At 41.7% G+C, this 16,491-nt stretch overlaps 1 protein-coding gene across 1 annotated transcript in view; it reads left to right on the plus strand.

The window, feature by feature from the left end:
• The window catches only part of LOC125620817 (plasmanylethanolamine desaturase 1-like), a 127,471-nt gene that overhangs the window by 26,371 nt on the left and 84,609 nt on the right, over positions 1 to 16,491 (plus strand). The window contains exon 3 of the mRNA XM_048816982.2: positions 13,436 to 13,555. Coding sequence (XP_048672939.2) covers positions 13,436 to 13,555 — 120 coding nt within the window. The remainder of the gene's footprint in view (positions 1 to 13,435; positions 13,556 to 16,491) is intronic.

Raw genomic sequence — 16,491 nt, forward strand, 5'->3', positions numbered from 1 at the left:
GCAAGGACTTTTCATCTTTAAACCTTTGAATTGTGAATCAAGGCAGTAAAACTTACTACTAGGTTAAAGTTTAAATGGCATAGAAAAGGTAGAAAAAAGATTAAACATATTCTGTCTGGACAGTGGAACAAAGACTTTGAATCCTTGTCTATGCACCTGTCTATAGAGTATCTAAGTTCCAGGAGTCCCACAGAGGACATGCGATGAGCACTCTTATTGTTCGTATTAAGAACTGAAGTAATTGAAAGGAAAAGTAAGGTAAGGAAAATCAGAAATCAGATGTGACTGCCTGTATGGTTAAAAAATAATTTAAAGGGAAAGGGACTATCAAGCAGTTCATATTATGGAAATACGACCATTGAAGATAAAATAAAAAAAGTCTATTATTCTTTGGAAGAGTTTTTTCTCTCCAAGACTTAAATATCATTTGAAAGCCAGCAATGTTCACTGAGTTGCTTACTGGTCAGTTGTAAGAGAATCTTTCAAATATATATTTTTATTTAGTTTTTGAATTGATAACGTCAAAGTTGGATGCTGAAGCATGGGAGGAGGGTTTTTTTTTTAATTAAAGTAAATTTGAAAGTCTTTGGAATTGAGTAAACATGTTACAATTTTATGATCTACTGCATTAAACTTCCTTCAGCGGCCTTTTTAACACAGCTTTCTAATTCCAAATTTACCTTTACGGAACAGCTCCGTGTTGATAGAAGAGTAATAAATGTAATGTTTCACAATCTGAGTTAATAAATTGTGGTATTCCCTCAGGTCTGAGTTCTTCTGGAGTTGTCTATTTCACAAAAATCTCGTCTGCCAATTCAGCTGTCTGCTACCTGGGAAACAGGGTTATTAGAACATGCATTTTAAAGAAACACATGGACATAGAGAGATTTTTCTTAAACAAATGAGGGCTTTGAATCATGATGAATGCAAAGCTCCTAAATTCTGGATCACATCTGTTTAATGGAGAAAAAGATAGTATACAAAGAGAGAGGCGAATACTTTTAAAAGTGCATTATGCGTAATGTTGACATCAGATACTGGTGTGTAACCGTAGTTTGCAAAATCAGCTACTATGACAATAGTTACAAGATGTTTGGAGATGCGCCCCCATGTATCTAAGATCAATATTGAACACTACGTGTTGAATAAAAACTTATACCAGGTAAGGATGCATGTCTGGTGTTTGGATCTTCTAATGTATTCTGTTATGTGGTGGATTTTATTTTTCCCTGTTTTTTTTTTTTTTTTTTTTTTGAGGAGTAAATAAGGCCCAGTCTACATTAGGGAAGTTTGCTCTTCTGTAGCTAATTTGGTACAGTTAGGCTAATGTAATTCCCCAACATAGACATGTTTCACTAGTATAAAGTTGGGTTTACTTCAGTGTGAATTACGTGTCTAGTTTAATTTAGGGATGTGCATCAGTGTAACTACATCAATCATTGCTTCAGTGAAAATTTCTCTAATGTAGACCGCTTCAGATTTAATGTGGAAATTTAGAATATTATAGTATTTTAACTGATTAAAACTTTGGTTAACCATTCTGGGGATATAGACATGTATTTTGGGTGTGTATAGTTATCTATAAATTAACCAAATATCGTTTCAAATGTATTTAAACTTTTTATTTAACTGACATGCAGATGTTCAATTGAGTCTTGTCAGAAAAATATATTATGATGTTGTTTAAAATCTGGTTGCTTTTGCTTTTGGGGAAGAAGGTGAATTAGTCATTTGAAAGTCCATCTTAAACATTACTGTGACTGTGGTTTTTATAAGCAATTGTGCCTTCCAGTCTACCTGACCTAAGTGCTGGAAATAATTTTCCTAATAATTTTATTAAGATTTTCCATGACTCAATTTCCACACAAGTATTCCTTTATTAGTCCAAAACCAAGTGTTGATTACATCCAAAATACCAATATAAATATATACTTACAGTCTTTTATTCTATATCCTAGCCACAATACTGTTATAAGTATTGGCCAAAATAGTTGCAACAGGATCCGGTCTGGGAGATACCTTCCCATCATGGTGTGATTCAGGAGGGGTAAGGAAAAGCTCTGACAAAGAAACCCCTACAAAACCTTGCTTTTTTTACGTTATAACAAACAAGTACAATCATTGCTAGTTATTAACTAAGACCAGATGAAACAGTGAAATCTGCTCTCTTTGTGATTTTCTTCTGGTCTAACTTTGCCATATTTCTGCCTAATTAAACAAACCAATCTTTTACTGCACTTGGGGGTACCCAATTAACCATAGTTTTTTAAATTTCTATTTCCTACACCCAAACCTTAAATAAGATTACACTGATATTCCCAGGGTCTCTACAATTTTAACACAAACAATCCCCTTTCTCATGAGTTCATTCTTTTTTGGTCACATGTTTTGAACCAATTATCCATGCCAACATCTGATCTCAATTTAAAATCATAGTTCACCCATGTCTAACGTAGGACTATATTCCTAAAAGGGGGTTTTGTTTCAAAAGTCCAGTATTTCTAAGTTTGAACTCAAATGAATTTGAACTCAAATTAACGGCATTTCACAGTTTGGGTTAAATTATTCGTGCTACTCAGTCATTTTTTTGCAACAGCGGTTCTCAATCTATGGGTTGGGACCCCAAAGTGGGTCACGGCCCCATTCTAATGTGGTTGCCAGGGCTGGTTTAGAATTGCTGAGGCCTGAGACCAAAGCCCAAGAGCTTTAGCCCTGGGCATCAGGACTCCTGTTACAGGCCCCCTGTAGGGTTGCCAACTTTCTAATCACACAAAACCGAACACCCGTGCCCCACCCTTTCTCCGAGGCCCCATCCCCGCTCACTCTATCCTCACTTGACTCTGTCGCTCACTCTTCCCCACTTTCACTTACTTTCACTGAGCTGGGAAAGGGAGTTCGGGTGCAGGAGGGGGTATGGGCTTTGGGCTGGGACTGCAGGCTCTGGGGTGGGGCTGGGGATGAAGGGTTTGGGGTGTGGGTGGGGACTCCGGGTTGGGCCAGGGGGTTCGGGTGTGGGGTCCCAGCAGAGCTTACTGCAGCTCTGAGGAAGTGGCCACCAGATCCCTGCAGCCTCTAGGTGCATGGGCAGGCAGGTGGATCTGCATGGTGCCGCCCTCACAGTGCATATTGGTCGCAGTTTCTAGCCAATGGGAGCTGTGGAGCTGGTAGTCAGGACGGGGGCAGTGTGTGGAACCTCCCAGTCCATGGCTGCCCCAGCACCTAGGGGGCCACAGGGACCTGGGGGCTGCTTCCAGGAGCAATGCAGAGCCTGCCTTAGCCCTGGGACTCTGCTCCACTGTCGACCGGACTTTTAACAGCCTGGCTGGCGGTGCTGACTGGAACCGCCAGGGTCCCTTTTTGACCAGGCATTGCAGTCAAAAACCAGACTCCTGGCAACTCTATCCCCCTGCCTGGGGATGAAGCCCTTGGGCTTCGGCTTTGGCCCCCTCCCCACTGGGGGGCTTGGGCTGGCTCAGGCTTCAATCCCCACTCCTCGGGTTGCTTAGTAATTTTTATTGTCCAAAGGGGTCATGGTGCAATGAAGTTTGAGAACCCCTGTTTTACAACAACCAAAGTTTCTAAAGTACTTTGGGATGAAAAGTGTTTATATTTTTTGAATGTATTATTCATTGCATTGTCTAGCCTTAAAAGATTAAAGGTGGGTAAATCAATTAACAAGAGGTTTGTTAGATATTTGTTATATCTTGTGTAGTGGTAGTCTCATACAATTGGCATCTTAAAAGACGTGGCTGAAAATTCATGCTTTTAAACCTATTTTAGTTTATTTTCAAGTACAGTATATTCTAGACACACTATCATTAATATACAGAATTTGATTGTGTATTGTACATCATGTCACTTGGTCTTCATTTGTTAGTGTGTGCGTGTTTTTTGTTACTTGTGTCTCAGCTCACTGTGACACCCAGTACATGAACATGAAAAGGTACTCTTTCCAAACCTGACACTTTGTATTGGGTTACGTGGCTGATGCCTATCGGACACAGTAATGGGCGCATATTTTAAGGAATCAAAGTCTATCCTGTGGTGTTAGATATAAGAATCTAGAGCAGCGGTGGGCAACCTGCAGCCCGTCAGGGTAATCCGCTGGCGGGCTGCGAGACAGTGTTTACGTTGATTATCGGCAGGCACGGCCGCCCACACCTCCCAGTGGCTGCAGTTCACCGTTCACGGCCAATGGGACTTGTGGGAAGCGGCGGCCAGCACATCCCTGCAGCCCATGCCGCTTCCCGCAACTCCCATTGGCCGGGAATGGCAAACCGCGGCCACTGGGAGCTGCGGGCGGCTGTGCCTGCAGATGGTCAATGTAAACACTGTCACGCAATCCGTCAGTGGATTATCCTGATGGGCCACGTGCCTCAGGTTGCCCACCATTGATCTTGAGAGAGAAATAGGTAGTAACATTCACCAATATGAGACAGTATATCACTTCCTGCTCTTATGCAAGGGAGTATGTTGTGCCCTATCTCCTTAGTATAAATTTATTTCTCAAAGACAGCTGGAACTGGCAGATTAGACTGTTCTGTATTAACTTCAGTATGTCTCCTGGGCAGAATAGTTTTGCCCTGCATACAGTCATGAACGCAGGATAATTAACCATTGGTATAACTTACCTAGGGAAGTGGTTGATTCTTTGTCACTTTAAATCATGACTTCAAGACTGGATGCCTTTTTAAAAGATATCCTAGTTCATTCAAAAGTTGCTGAACTCAACGCAGGAATTGCTAAGTAAAATTCTGTGCCCTGTGTTATACAGGAGGTCAGACTAGGTGATATTCTGGTGAAGATGCTTTAAGCCAACTAGAGGGAGTTCTGCAGTCTGCTTAATAACTCCTGCCTCTGTGAGAGGTTGTAGCTATATCGGCAGAAGAAGCTGTCCCGCCGATATAGCACTGTTTACATAGACACTTAGGTTGGTATAATTTATGTCACTCTGGATGTGAATTATTCACACCCCTTAGCAACGTAAATTATACTGAAGTAATTTGCAGTGTAGACATAGCCTTAGAGAGAGAGAATGCTTCTCTGTCCTGTAGATTGAGGTTCAGAGACAGCCTTTGGTGCCTTGGACCTTCACCCAGGCTGTCTGCTTTCAGTGATCTTTTTGCTTCCTCCTGTAAAGTAATTCGTACCCTCTTCCCTCACACAGTAGAGGAGGAGACTGGATCTTAAGCAACTTTTGCACTTTCATAGTTTAGGAAGTTTCTTGCAATCTCTAGCATTTAGTTTGGCTCCATAAAGGACACTGGGACTTGGTGGTTTTGACCAGTCATTTTAGTGAGGCTTCCATCCATATGACTTTGCATGCTACCTTCTGATCTCAGTCCAGTTGTGACACTGGCCCATTGTTTAGGAGCACCTCAGTCTGTGATCGCTATACATATCTGCTCTTTGTTCACATACAGAAAGCTTTAAGTATGGCACAGTCAATGTAGTTGTGTGACCATAATGACCACAGCATCTACCAGTGGTGAACCCTTACAGAGATGGCCCTGTAGGCACAGTTCTACTCAAAGAAAGCAGTCCTGTGCCAGAGCACCGAGGAATCTCATATCTATATACAATTGATAGTAGAGGTTAGTAAACTGCAAAATAAGTGATTACAAAAGTATACCTGCATAGATTTATTTAGGTTAAAATGCACCACAGAAATAGTTAGAAATTGTGGCTCATTTGAAAGCAAAGCAAATGGTATCTTAAACGGGGGGAAAAAATTGCCATCAATTAGACATACGTGAATTAGAAGTCTGCAGTTTGCAAAATGTGATCATATTTAAAAAATACATATGACTGTTTTTTTTAGCATCTGGCTGAGTGACCGTACACAAATATTTGAAATTTAGCCTTTTGTGATACAAGTGTAGAATATTGTGCTCTTTCCTATTATTTTGCTTCAATTGGAATTGATGCTGCTATAGAAGCACTGTAGTTCTTTTTTACGTTCCGTGCCTGTACAGTTCTAAAGGAGCCTGCAGGCTATCTATTGTAGTTAGCCTCTCGCAACACTTGGGGCCCAGTTTTGAAAGGCTTGTGCATTAAAGAGACATTTTTCTTATTTCCTACATGTTTGCAATGTTGCTCCATGAAGATGTTTATAAATTTTATTTTAGCATAGCTTAATACTATTTTTTTTAAATGAAATATATTGAAATTAATAGATGAGACCTGTTTTTTTATTTAGTGTGTCTGCTCAGATTGTATAGCATGAGTCTGCATGGGTGTAGGTAATGAAACAAATTATATAATGTTTTTGTCGTGCCTATCTTCTGTTTTCTGGACTTGACTAAGGCTTGCAACTTCAAAGGTAAGGTAAGGCTTCCCTTTTGTGTTCAGATAGTGTGACTAAACTATTATGGCTGGCATTTCTGTGGAAGACTTGTGAGGCTTGTCCTTTGTTTTAATCTTTAAGTATCTTAGGAGTCATCCATAAAGGATATAGGCAGCAGGGGAGTTGAGGTCTTATGGACAGTTGGTGGAGGGGGCAGAGTAAAAATTCTGGAAAAATCTGCAGAGATCCTTTCAGGATTTCCACTTTGTTCCCTTTGGCTGTAACAAATCTTTGAAAATGGTGCTGTGGAAGTGGGTAAATGAAAGAGAACTACATGGGGCTAAGGAATGGCGATGTTCTTTTGGGAGTTCAAGGCATTTATACAGCTTGAGAAAGAGAGTGGAGAGCTCAGTATTTGATAAAATCTACTGGAGCCCTCTAATTTGTTGGTAATAAAAAAGGAAAAAATGGGGGGGAAAATTATGTTATTCCCTTGTTTAATTTGCTAGACTGGCACTAATTCTTCAGTTCACTTACTGTATTAGTTAATTTTAATATCTACTCTGCATTCTTGATTTCAACAGGGGAGAGGGTGGATGCTGAGGGTAAAAGGGTACAGGATTGGAGGGGTGAGAGAAAGGAGCTTGGTAGCAAATTGTGCAGTCCCCTTTTCACAGCTATACTGGAATCCCATGTAATTTTGTTATTTCATGTGCTTTAAATTGTGGGTTTGAGACCCTGTTTTATTGTAGCTTCAACAAAATCATTTTTATTGGAAACTTTATGAAAATCGGTGGAGACTCTAAAATGAGAGAGAAACACGTGCTTAGACAAAATAAAATGGAAAATATCAGGTTCTAATTTTATAGTTACTGAATGTTTCAAGCTTACTTAAATGTACAGAATGGTGGAAGATAGTTTCTTCATTGATATAAATTCTACTTGCTAACAAACAACTCCATATTTTTGGTATCTGCTCATTCTAGCAATGTTTCTTGAATTTCTGTTACAGCCATAAATGGTCATATGAGTAGCTTGTATCCAATCAAGATATCAGTGGGAAGTTTTGAGGGCAGACCGTTTGCAGAATCAGGCCTTTCAAACAAAAGTTTTTCTATATTTGCAAGTAGGAAACACAAAAATGTTTTCAGTAATTTTATTTACGCTTTTCCCGAACGAAACAGAGAGCAGAAACCAAAACAAACCTGAACACATTTCCGTGTAAGTATTTATTTTTATGTAGAAGAATAGAGGCATCTTAATCATAAATGCTCCTATATTTGTTCATCAACGTATTGACAGGCGTGCAGGTAATCTGTTAAAACAAACACCATGAATACAGTGAGGAGGGAAGGCGTTGCTGACTGCGAGGGGGTGAAAGTGCTTCAGTGTGGCAAAATCATATTTTAATTACCCGATACTCTGAGGAGTAACAGGCTGTGTTATGGCAGGTCTCTTATTTAATGCTGGTGAGGTTTTTTTGTGATGTGATTGCCATAAAATATATTTGTTTGTGCACAAGAAATGGTATACATTCCATATAGTGTGTTTGTTGTCCTTTTGCACTGAAAGAAGGTGGGTTTATTTTAAAATTCTAAATCTCTTACCAGTCTAAAATCTGCCCAAACAGCATTTATACCAGTGACTTGCATGACAAGAGTTCTTTGTGAAGGAGCAAATGTGCAGCAGTCTCCCTATTATACAGTTAAACTTTCTGTGCATAAATCATTTTAGTAGATTGGGCCAGTAGAGAATTGCGTATAGTACACTGTGTGAGATTTAATATTATGCTATATGTGATGTTGGAACTTAATTCCAAATGCAAAAACTAGTGTAATATGCATTTGAAGGTTGATTCTACTACACTGTGTTTAGCATGATGTTTATGGTGCCAGCTTTCTATACTTGTAGGTTCTTATGCAATTAAAAGCTTCTAAATTTCTTAATAGATATCTGCAACATTGACGTTTTAACTTGGCATAGAACAATCTTAAAACACTCAGTCATGCACCAGTGAAGTCAATGGGAGCAGAATCAAGTTCTCAATTTCTATGAAGGCTTCTTTAAATTCAGCAAAACTATATAGCCTGAATTCAGTAACTAGGGTTTTACAAGGAGTCAGTTGGTGGCACTGTAATAAGGAGAGGTGGCTAATTGGACACTTACATTTCCAGCAAGTCAGTGCAAGATCTTCTGAAAAGAGTTAACTAATTTCTGTGCGCTTCTTCAAAGTCAATACGTCATTAATTAATAATACTTTCACTTTTCCTGTACTCTCAGCCTGTGTGGTGATTTTTTCAGAAGGTGCAAGAAGAGATGTTTTTGTTAGTCGAGGCAGTTAGTCCTTACATAACCTGAATTATAAGGACTAGACTAGCGTCTGCCCTCAGTTTGTCATCTCTCTCTGAGTCTGCCTGAGAATTAAGATTTTTGATGATTTAATCTTGGGGCCAGATCGTTGGCTGGTGTTAATCAGGATAGCTTCATTGAGTTCAAAGATGACATGATTTTACACCAGCTGTGGATAGTTTCTAAATTCTGTGCCCCCTTTAAGTAATTTAAATCAGGTAAATTGACTGCAGGCCTTAATATGGCTAGCTCCGTTGTCTTGAATGGCTTGGGAGAAGTATCAGAGGTGGAATTTGGAAGTTTAGGGTTGGGCTCCTTGTGGATTGGTGAGCTGAAGAGCAGTGTCTGGTCAGCAGACAGCAGTATGGGGAGCCTGCTAATGGTGGTTGTTCTGCTGCTCTAAACCTCCAGCTGAGGAGGAAGATGGGCCATAAACCCAGGAGGAGATTCTTTGGCCGTTAGGAGGCCAGGTGGTAGAAGTGAATCTCAGAAGTAGGATGTCTGTGGCCCAGGGCAGAATGTTGAGTTGAAGGCAGTGGAAGAGTGTATATTGGGGTCAGCCGGGTGCTAGAGCGGTGGTGGGCAGCCTGCGGCCCATCATGGTAATCCACTGGTGGGCTGCCAGACAGTTTGTTTACATTTGCACAGCTGCCCGCAGCTCCCAGTGGCCGCACTTCACCGTTCCTAGCCAATGGGAGCTGCGGGAAACAGCGCAGGTCGCAGGGACATGCTGGCCGCTGCTTCCCACAGCTCTCATTGGCCAGGAATGGCAAACCGCAGCCACTGGGCACTACGGGCGGCCATGCAAACGTAAACAAACTGTTTGGTGGCCCACCAGCGGATTATCCTGATGAGCCACAAGTTGCCCACCACTGTGTTAGAGCCTTTACAGCTGAAGCTTGTGGCACTTGCCTCTGCTGTAGGTAATCTGAGGCGTTACTAAACTGTGGCAGGACAAGATTTGGTACCATGACACTGCAGAAGGCCCCATGTGTGGGTGACATTGACACTTAGGTTTGCACCTGATGCACCGTCTCCCATGCTACATTTTATTTATTTAGGATTTAAATTATTTAAAAGGAGTAGAAAACTTAGAAAACACAATTTTAATGAATAAGTCCTAGCACTTTCCTCCCATGACCTCCTTAGAGAGATGATAAACGGAAGGCAGAGGCTAGTCCACTTTTTTTATGAGGGGTTCTTAAGGTCTAATGGACCAAAGTAACAAGATGTCTCTCTTCTCTCAGCTTCTTGGAAAATACCTCACATATTGAGAAGAGGGCTAGTGAGGAGGGCTTTAAACTAGGTTCACCGGGGGAAGGAGACCAAAGCCCTGAGGTAGGTGGGGAAGCGGGATACCGGGAGGGAGCACGAGCAGGAGCGTGTGAGAGGGGAGGGCTCCTGCCTCATACTGAGAATGAGGGGCGATCAGCGGGTTATCTCAAGTGCCTATATACAAATGCACAAAACCTGGGAAACAAGCAGGGAGAACTGGAGGTCCTGGCAAAGTCAAGGAATTATGATGTGATTGGAATAACAGAGACAGAGTGGGATAACTAGCATGACTGGAGTACTGTCGTGGATGGGTATAAACTGTTCAGGAAGGACAGGGAGGCCAGAAAAGGTGGGGGAGTTGCATTGTATGTAAGGGAGCAGTATGACTGCTCAGAGCTCAAGTATGAAACTGCAGAAAAACCTGAGAGTCTCTGGATTAAGTTTAGAAGCGTGAGCAACAAGGGTGATGTCGTGGTGGGAGTCTGCTGTAGACCACCGGACCAGGGGGATGAGGTGGACGAGGCTTTCTTCCGGCAACTCGCAGAAGCTACTAGATCGCACGCCCTGGTTCTCATGGGCGACTTCAATCATCCTGATATCTGCTGGGAGAGCAATACAGCGGTGCACAGACAATCCAGGAAGTTTTTGGAAAATGTAGGGGACAATTTCCTGGTGCAAGTGCTGGAGGAACCAACTGGGGTGGAGCTCTTCTTGACCTGCTGCTCACAAACTGGGAAGAATTAGTAGGGGAAGCAAAAGTGGATGGGAACCTGGGAGGCAGTGACCACGAGATGGTCGAGTTCAGGATCCTGACACAAGGAAGAAAGGAAAGCAGCAGAATACGGACCCTGGACTTCAGAAAAGCAGACTTTGACTCCCTCCGGGAACTGATGGGCAGGATCCCCTGGGAGAATAACATGAGGGAGAAAGGAGTCCAGGAGAGCTGGCTGTATTTTAAAGAATCCTTATTGTGGTTACAGGGACAAACCATCCCGATGTGTAGAAAGAATAGTAAATATGGCAGGCGACCAGCTTGGCTTAACAGTGAAATCCTTGCTGATCTTAAACACAAAAAAGAGGCTTACAAGAAGTGGAAGATTGGACAAATGACCAGGGGTGAGTATAAAAATATTGCTCGGGCATGTAGGAGTGAAATCAGGAAGGCTAAATCACACCTGGAGTTGCAGCTAGCGAGAGATGTTAAGAGTAACAAGAAGGGTTTCTTCAGGTATGTTAGCAACAAGAAGAAAGCCGAGGAAAGTGTGGGCTCCTTACTGAATGAGGGTGACAACCTAGTGACAGAGGATGTGGAAAAAGCTAATGTACTCAATGCCTTTTTTGCCTCTCTCTTCACGAACAAGGTCAGCTCCCAGACTACTGCACTGGGCAGCACAGCATGGGGAGGAGGTGGCCAGCCCTCTGTGAAGAAAGAAGTGGTTCGGGACTATTTAGAAAAGCTGGATGTGCACAAGTCCATGGGGCCGGATGCGTTGCATCCGAGAGTGCTAAAGGAATTGGTGATGTGATTGCAGAGCCATTGGCCATTATCTTTGAAAACTCATGGCGATCAGGGGAAGTCCCGGAAGACTGGAAAAAGGCTAATGTAGTGCCAATCTTTAAAAAAGGGAAGAAGGAGGATCCTGGGAACTACAGGCCAGTCAGCCTCACCTCAGTCCCCGGAAAAATCATGGAGCAGGTCCTCAAGGAATCAATTCTGAAGCACTTAGAGGAGAGGAAAGTGATCAGGAACAGTCAGCATGGATTCACCAAGGGCAAGTCATGCCTGACTAATCTAATTGCCTTCTATGATGAGATAACTGGTTCTGTGGATGAAGGGAAAGCAGTGGACGTGTTATTCCTTGACTTTAGCAAAGCTTTTGACATGGTCTCCCACAGTATTCTTGTCAGCAAGTTAAAGAAGTATGGGCTGGATGGATGCACTACAAGGTGGGTAGAAAGTTGGCTAAATTGACGGGCTCAACGGGTAGTGATCAATGGCTCCATGTCTAGTTGGCAGCCGGTATCTAGCGGAGTGCCCCAAGGGTCGGTCCTGGGGCCGGTTTTGTTCAATATCTTCATAAATGATCTGGAGGATGGTGTGGATTGCAGCCTCAGCAAGTTTGCAAATGACACTAAACTGGGAGGAGAGGTAGATACGCTGGAGGGTAGGGATAGGATACAGAGGGACCTAGACAAATTGGAGGATTGGGCCAAAAGAATTCTGATAAGGTTCAAGGGGGACAAGTGCAGAGTCCTGCACTTAGGATGGAAGAATCCAATGCTCCGCTATAGACTAGGGACCGAATGGTGAGGCAGCAGTTCTGCAGAGAAGGACCTAGGGGTGACAGTGGACGAGAAGCTGGATATGAGTCAACAGTGTGCCCTTGTTGTCAAGAAGGCCAACGGCATTTTCGGATGTATAAGTACGGGCATTGCCAGCAGATTGAGGGACGTGATCGTTCCCCTCTATTCGACATTGGTGAGGCCTCATCTGGAGTACTGTGTCCAGTTTTGGGCCCCACACTACAAGGAGGATGTGGAAAAATTGGAGAGAGAGTCCAGCGAAAGGCAACAAAAATGATTAGGGGTCTGGAACATGACTTATGAGGAGAGGCTGAGGGAACTGGGATTGTTTAGTCTACAGAAGAGAAGAGTGAGGGGGGATTTGATAGCTGCTGTCAACTACCTGAAAGGTGGATCCAAAGAGGATGGATCTAGACTATTCTCAGTGATAGCAGATGATAGGACAAGGAGTAATGGTCTCAAGTTGCACTGGGGGAGATTTAGGTTGGATATTAGGAAAAACTTTTTCACTAGGAGGGTGGTGAAACACTGGAATGCGTTACCTAGGGAGGTGGTGGAATCCCCTTCCTTAGAAGTTTTTAAGGTCAGGCTTGACAAAGCCCTGGCTGGGATGATTTAGTTGGGGATTGGTCCTGCTCTGGGCAGGGGGTTGGACTAGATGACCTTCTGGGGTCCCTTCCAACTCTGATATTCTATGATTCTAAGATAGAAAAAGTACAGTGGATCCCTTGGCAAGACTGAGGCCTTATTTTATGTTTTCTGATGGATTGCTTGAGCACTACCTTGCTCCTCAGTGAATAACAGGTTAACTTCAGCTCCGCTTAATCCTTTCTTTATGCAGACTAGCAGTTGACTGCTTTCAAGATGGGAGAGTTCCTTGGGATAGTCAGGTTCCATACCCAAGCATTATTTTCCTCATTATAAACATTAGACCTTGAGCAGATGACTTTGCTGACTGCAATTGGTTATTTCTTTTTCTTCTGATCCACTCACTTGCATACCTTTAACATCTATGTTCTGGGCAAGATTTATTAAGGAATCACAGTAGTAGGACAAATAGTTTTTTAGTAGGACAAATAGTGTTTGTAATATACTTGTAGTTTTTTCTTCTTTTCCTCCTTTACTTCTTTCCCACCGCTTTCTTCCGCGGTGTTCTTCTCCTTCCTCCTCTCCATTCAGTTTGCTCTAAATTTATTTTTTCTTATTTTTTCTCTTTTTTAGGTAAACGGTTGCAAGAATGGATTTCTGTTATCCTTTGCATCATCTTGGTCACAGTTGACTTTCTGCTCCTGTTAATCCATTTTTCAGCAAATCATCTTTATAAAATAATAGCAGGTATAGGTAAGTATTTCAGTTTTTAACCCTCAGCATATTTTAAAATGATCAATACGCACAGTTCAAATCTTCACATTTTGCAGCAATGTGGCAGATATTGTTGTAAATGTGTTTTTAATTAACTGTAAGAATGGCAAAATCAGAAATGTAGAGAAATTCAGAACTAAGGTTGGTACTGCAACTACCCCGATACACAGTAATATAGCAGTATTGTTCTAGGCCAGAGGATTTGAATAAACTCCTATGTTTTGTATTTTTGAAATAGCAGGATATAGAATTATAGGCCCCAATCAGCAAAGCAGTTATGTGCATAACTTATGTATGTGTATATATAAAAACACTGAGAAAGGATCAGTGGATTCTATTATCACATTTACTATTCAGATGAATTGGTGTCTATATAGTGTCTTTTCCACCATAATTAGCATTCACTAGATGACATTACCACAGGCTTATAGACTTTCTGGACATTGTTTTAATGCCACATCTAAGTTGCTCTTTGTAGCATATGGTTTGTGAAATTTTCATCTGTGGCACTTGAATATATTGAAATAATGAGAAAAGGAGGGAAGAAATCCTGAACTTTAGTGCCATCCTTGAAAGAGTGTTTTGCTGATATTTTCATGAAGGGGAGAAACTTGTTAGAAACTTGTGTAGTAGAGGATGCCTTTGTGTGGAACAGATGTGCAAGAGTATTTTGGGATGAACATGTTAAAGACAGAATTACATTATTGCACCCTCTTTTAATCACTTTTTCCCCCCCTGCCATCTCAGGTGTTGCAGATCTGTGACATGCTGGCAGTGTACTCAATTGCATTGTGGGGAAACTGTCAGGTTAAAAGGTAGACTTGTATATTTAATAACATGTGTGAGCTATGTTATTTTCCTCTCTTCCAGTTACATAGTTTCTTTGTGGTTTTATAAATATTTCACCAGCATTTCTAAAGTCTATTTCATCCCTCTTTTAAACATATTAAATATAAATGTAGCAACAAATTTATGGCAAGTCTGTCTGTAGCAACACAAACTCAAAACTTCCACTGAAAAATAAAAAGAATTGGTTTATCACAATTTATTTGTATCTATATTAATTGTTTTGCCATCTGTACTGTCTGCACTGTCATACTCCAAATACTAAGGTACTTAGAGTGCCTAATTCCACTGGTCTAGAAGAACCAATCAACCTCAAAGTCTATTTTAATGCCTCAACTGTAAATGAGAACCTGACGTACAAACATAGGCATTCTCAGGGTGCTACACAGATTTCATTTCAGGTGTCCATTTAGAGCAGTAGCTATTCCTCTCTAGTGAAGCCGACTGGCTTTGCAATTGCAATGGTAGGTTGTTCAGCCAATTGAGCTGTGGAAAAACAGTTTAGGACCAGATTCAGTTGAAATCCCTATTCACTTTCTACCCAACAAAAGGCCTCTCAAGTGCTGGGTATATGAGGCAGGGAGAGGAGCACTTTATGGATAATGTAGTGCTCCTGTACTGCAAGTATGAATTTAATTCACAAGGGGAACTTGTACAAAAGTTTGTTCCAGCCACGCTCCATGAGTGTTATACACGGGAGAGCATAGTCTTGAGAAGTACGGATATGAGAGTACTTTCTCATGAATACCTTATGGACATATTATCACAACCACAATACAAATATTTTAACAGCTCAGATGCGTTCTCTTCACCTAATTCTCAAACAACTATAAAGGCATTCTTGATTTTATTTCCAGTTTTCATTTCCTGAAATATTCTGAAGGCACTTGTTAGCTTTCAGAGACTAAAGCCCTGATCCTGCAATCTGATCCATGCAGCAGAGCCCCAGTGACTTTGGTGGGTCTCCCTGCAGTCATAGGGGCCCAGCTCCATGGATTCAAGTGCAGGGGGCCTAACAGTATAAATATAAATTAAAAATGAATTTTTCCTATTCAATCTGTAATTGACACTGATTACTCACTCGGTCTCATGTAATGCAGTTGAGTGCAGTGGTATTTGGAGTCACATTACATGTCACTGAGGGCAAGTCTACACTACAGCGCTACATCGGCACAGCTGCATTGATGCAGCTGCGTTGCTGTAGCATGTCTGGTGAAGACGCACTATGCCAATGGGAGAACGCTCTGCCATTAGCATAATTACTCCACCTCGGTGAGAAACAGAAGCTATGTCAGTGGGAAAGCGGTGTGGACAGTGTGAAACTTGCGTTTCTCAGGCAGGGAGGGGCTTTTTCAGACCCGTGAGCAACATAAGTTAGATCGACTTAAGCGGTAGTGTAGACCTGCCCTTAGTTATACTGCTCATCACCAGCTTTTCCAGGTTGTTTAAAAGTGTCCTTCCCACCCACTTCCCTTAGAAATTGGCAATACTCCCTAGGAAATAAGCTGTAACTGACTTGTTTTGAAATGATTGAAGCACTAATAAAGGATTTGTACTGGAAAGTCCACCTAGTCTTTAGCTGTAGTGGAACTGATGTGCCATCGTAATTCTACTTGACTTTATAGAACAATTGGTTTAGTGCTACTAGGAGTTTAATATGGCCTCTTGCTTTAGGAAGCTCTTAAAAGGATAACCATGATTTAAAAAAATATAAACTACAAAAGCCTCTGAGGTTGCCTGGAATTTCATTGCCTGTACAGTGATTTTATGTGGTCATACAGGAGTGTTAATACTAAGGCCAATTAGAGACGTAACTCATCTCAGTTATTGTTAAAGCAAGCACTGATCTGACTGTGGAAAGCCATGTGTGGGATGAGTGAGTGTGTGAGTTTGCTTATTTGGGAACCTTTGTACATAATATGTGCAGGTTGTCTTAGCTTTCTAATACTTTGCAGTCCCCTGCCCATGAGGCTTGTGTCTCTAATTCCCTAATAGCATGACTCCTTCCAGTTTTGCCCCTCTGTTGCTTGAAGCAGTATCCTTGCTCATTGTTTTGAACAATCATATTA

The sequence above is a fragment of the Caretta caretta genome, chromosome 12 (genome assembly GCF_965140235.1).
Source record: "Caretta caretta isolate rCarCar2 chromosome 12, rCarCar1.hap1, whole genome shotgun sequence".
NCBI classification, from domain to species: domain Eukaryota; kingdom Metazoa; phylum Chordata; order Testudines; family Cheloniidae; genus Caretta; species Caretta caretta.